Source organism: Priapulus caudatus, unplaced genomic scaffold, assembly GCF_000485595.1.
Source record: "Priapulus caudatus unplaced genomic scaffold, Priapulus_caudatus-5.0.1 Scaffold178, whole genome shotgun sequence".
NCBI classification, from domain to species: domain Eukaryota; kingdom Metazoa; phylum Priapulida; class Priapulimorpha; order Priapulimorphida; family Priapulidae; genus Priapulus; species Priapulus caudatus.
In genome coordinates, this window is record NW_014577239.1 from 18,495 (window position 1) to 22,506 (window position 4,012).

The 4,012-nt window shown below is 42.5% G+C and overlaps 2 protein-coding genes across 4 annotated transcripts in view; one reads left to right on the plus strand and one right to left on the minus strand.

Annotated features, from left to right (window-relative positions):
- Positions 1–2,443, minus strand: part of LOC106806771 (quinone oxidoreductase-like) — a 19,941-nt gene extending 17,498 nt beyond the window's left edge. For 2 of the 3 annotated variants that reach the window (XM_014808838.1, XM_014808839.1), the window contains exon 1: positions 2,328–2,443. The gene's annotated coding sequence lies outside the window, so the exon portion shown is untranslated. The remainder of the gene's footprint in view (positions 1–2,327) is intronic. The other variant, XM_014808840.1, reaches the window with a different exon arrangement.
- Positions 2,444–2,603: 160 nt separating this feature from the next.
- Positions 2,604–4,012, plus strand: part of LOC106806760 (protein GPR107-like) — a 24,027-nt gene continuing 22,618 nt past the window's right edge. The window contains exon 1 of the mRNA XM_014808821.1: positions 2,604–2,720. Coding sequence (XP_014664307.1) covers positions 2,604–2,720 — 117 coding nt within the window. The remainder of the gene's footprint in view (positions 2,721–4,012) is intronic.

Consider the following 4,012-nt stretch of genomic DNA (forward strand, 5'->3'; position numbering starts at 1 on the left):
GGAGGTAATTTAAACGGGGCGCAACGATTGAAACAGGGGGGGAGTTTTGTAACGTAGGGAGAACCCTGCCATCATTACCATGATTATAATTCTTGATTTCCTGTCGTTGTCATGTTACCTGACTATGTGTACTGTGTAGTGCATGTCTGTCTGTGTGAATTAAATTGAATAAGAATGTGATTGGTTTCTTAGTCGAGTGAAATGAGATAAAAAAAATGTGATCGAATGTAATTTGTTCACGATTTCTTAACACTGATAGTCTGATACTGGTGCTGAATGCTGATGAATGAGTCAGTGCATCAAAATTATGAAAATTTTAACAAAATCATGCTATGAAAAAGTAGCTCTGGCCAAGCCTAAAATAGCTCCCGTAAAAAAAATTACGAGAGCTCTTTTTTCATACAATATCAAAAAAGAGCTCTCGTAAAAAAGAGTATTAGGCTGCCGCACAGGAAATAACAAAATTACCAAACTGATTATTTTGTTATTCTCTACTAACCTTCTACATTATTCTAATGAAATGAATGGTAAATTTAATCAAATATAGACTCAAAATAGTCAAATTCCGAAGCCTAAAGTCCATGCCAAGTACACAAACTCTCCATGTTTGTTGTGTTCGATTTTCTAGGTCATGCTGTTAAACTTCTGCTAATTCGATAATACTGGGCATCCCCGACCAATCACTGAATCAGCGATCGCGTAATAAAATATGATAATTTTGATGATAATAGGAATAATGGCCGGTCTTCAGAGACCACTGATCTTTGAAATCGACTTGCAGACTTGTTCCGATTTACTACGCATCAGTGTATCGAAACGTGTAAAAAATATAATGTTTAAGAATACCTTAGAATGCACATCACCAAGTTGCACCATCCCCCCCTATAAAAACGTCCCCACATCCGAGTCATTCACTTTGCTATGACAGAAATCCTGGACCAGTGCCTACTGATCAGGACCAGTGCTTCCTCAGAGGCACTGGTCCTGCTGGACCAGTGCCTCCAATTATCAGTTTTTCACCCTGCAATAGCCATTATTAACACTGAGTTTCGACTTCACAAGTACAGGCCACATCTGTGTATATTCGTTCCTGAATTTCTGTACAACATTTAACCGTTAGTTTGCAGTTTAATTTTAGTGTTTGTAGTAACTTAAGACATTTGTTCGGCAGAGAATGTGTTTTATTTGGCATACCGAAGAAGTTAATATCGGCAAAATGTTGTCTTTGCTTACTCACTGGAAATTGCCATATTACGTTCTATAGCCCTGCGGCAACTGTACGCGGGCTATAGTACTAGAGCTACAGACGCCATTGCTCTCGCAGCTCCACTGTTGCACGCTTACACTAATATATATATAGCAGGTAGGAAAGCGTGATCGCAAAATTCGCTCGACGCTCGCTGGATTTCACACTTTCACAGCACGAATACACATCCAACAGCTGTCATCTTTGTTTCTATTTCAAGAACAGTGTTCACTTGTTATAAAAACATACTGTCTCTGTTCGTAATCGAGCTGTGTCACGCGAAATCACACAAAGACTGACGAAATTCTCACGTTCGCAAACCTTGCCCTTTAATGTAAATGGCTGTCAGAATCAGGAAACACCTATCGGCGCTCTTCGTGACCTCATTTTTGCGCCGCAACGCTGCAACGTTTTTGCAACGTTCCAATGGCGAGGCTCGTACGGGAATTGGAAAGCAGTGCGCCGCCTGCGCGCCGCCTATAGTCCATAGACTGGCACTCGCCCCTACCTCTCGGCTTAGCTTAGTCACTCGATGGGTAATCGAGGTGGGAGCGAGTCCCAGTCTATATATAGCCCTGATTCTGACGGCCATTTACATTACGGGGCAAGGTTCGCGAACGCGAGAATTTCGTCAGTCTTTGTGTGATTTCGCGTGACACAGCTCAGTTACGAACAGAGACAGTATGTTTTTAGCTCATCTGACATAGTCAGATGCAGCTTGTAGAATCGCATGATAAGGGTACGTTCCGGTATACCGGACCGTACCCAGGGTACCGTTCCGGCAGTACCCTGGGGGACATAGACCCTATGAGTATGAGCCCTAGCTACGCCCCTGCATATAATCATACGATACATATGATTATAGAATATAGGCTAGCCTACGTGTGAACGCTGTATTCTCAAGGCCACGCTATTCACGATGTACGATACGCGTTCGAAACTGGGTAACAGTGGGTTTTGATGTAGGTGTGAACGCAGTGTTATATAACGTCACTTTACTCCAATAAATAAGAAATTTCACAAGGAAAACAACCTGACTATTGATAATAATAGTACTACCCTAATAACAATTGTCGATTACCGCTTGCAAAATGTTATTTACGAGCCTTTTTATATGCTGGTACGTCCAAAACACAATATTGAATATCAACAGTACACAGCGCGACAGCTAGACGTTCCCCAGCTCCTAGGACTGCCGTGGCCGCGCCTAGTGTGGTTGGGCCGTGTGGTACGTACTCGACGGCTCACTCAATAATGTTTTTGAAGAGTCAGGGTACCCATCTACGCAGCAGCAGGCATGCCTTGTGTTATTATGTGAAAGCGCCACCTAGTATCTAATAAAATTATAAAAGTAACTATGGTGGCCAACTGCGCCGTGAATTGTTTTGTGTGGCGCGTATTTCTAACAACTCTACTAATTGTTCTAATAGATATAGATCAATCACATGGAAGGAAGCACAACCTAACATTAGAGGTAATTTTGGTTATTGGTGACAATGTCGTCTCCATTCGTGATTCGTTCTACTTCTCTCTTCAATCTTGTTTACGCAGCAAAAATTTCACTTCCAGAGCCTAGGCTAAGTAAGGCTTTAGCTCTACGAGTAGTACTACTACTACTAGTACTAGTACGACTACGTCACTAGTCACAGACACTTGAAGCGTTTCAATAAAATATAATGCTAACTAAATACGAAATCTATTTACTACCAAATTCTTAATGTTTCTATACTCTCTTTCACCTATTATTGCCGACAGTTTCCTGTAAATTCCGGCCAAATCCTACGTGCAACATTACACATGTCTCTCTATCCATTGAAGTTGAGGACCGCGGCTGTCCCGGGCTGCTCCTTGTAAATTTGTCACCGTAGCTGACGGCATCCCCGCACGGCCTGTGCGCAGGCCAGCTAGTTACATTGGCTGCAATGCGACATACTAGTGCATTCCCCCCTTTGGATGCCACACTCTATATGTCTATGATGACCCCACTTAAGTGTCGTCCCTTCGCCCTTGATGTTCATCCTTCCCGTACCGTTTAGTCACTGAGATAACAATAATGTAACCCCGAAATCACAGGATTAGGGTTACAACTATAACGCGTCCTATCCTTTTGATGTCAGAAGGAACACGCTGAGTGAATCACTCAGGGCGTTTGCTGGTGCGTTTTTCCAGAGACTAGAACATCCAAACTGGAGTTATCTCAACAGCGAACCTTTCTATCTCCGCTATCTCATTGTTGGAACTTTGCATATCGTATCACATACTATGTATTAAAGCTAAATATAACCTGTTACAGGACAGAATTTGAAGTGACAAGCGGCCGAATATACTGAGCGCCATTTCTGTTGACACTGTGACTCACGCATTCCCAATGCGCATAGCGATCCGGCAAACAGCAGCACCCTCCGATCTGTCGGTGAATACCTCTTCAAACACGAAGGTACGTCACAGGCAACAAAATGCGCCTCAGTAGCATTCGCCACTCGTCACTTCGAATTTTAAACAGGTTATATTAAGTTTAATAATCAGAGTATTGTGATACATAGTAAGTTCCAAGATAGGGGAGAAGAGGTTCGTGTTGAGAATAACCCAGGTTTGAAGTTCTAGTCCTCTGAAAACGCACAGCAGCAAACTCACCCTGAGTAATTCACTCAGAGGGTTCCTCACACAAAAGGATAGGAGACGCGGTTGTAACCGCTGCTTCCTGGTTTGGTTACATTATTGTATGCGAATACTAAATGGTAATCATTCCAATATCATATGAATATG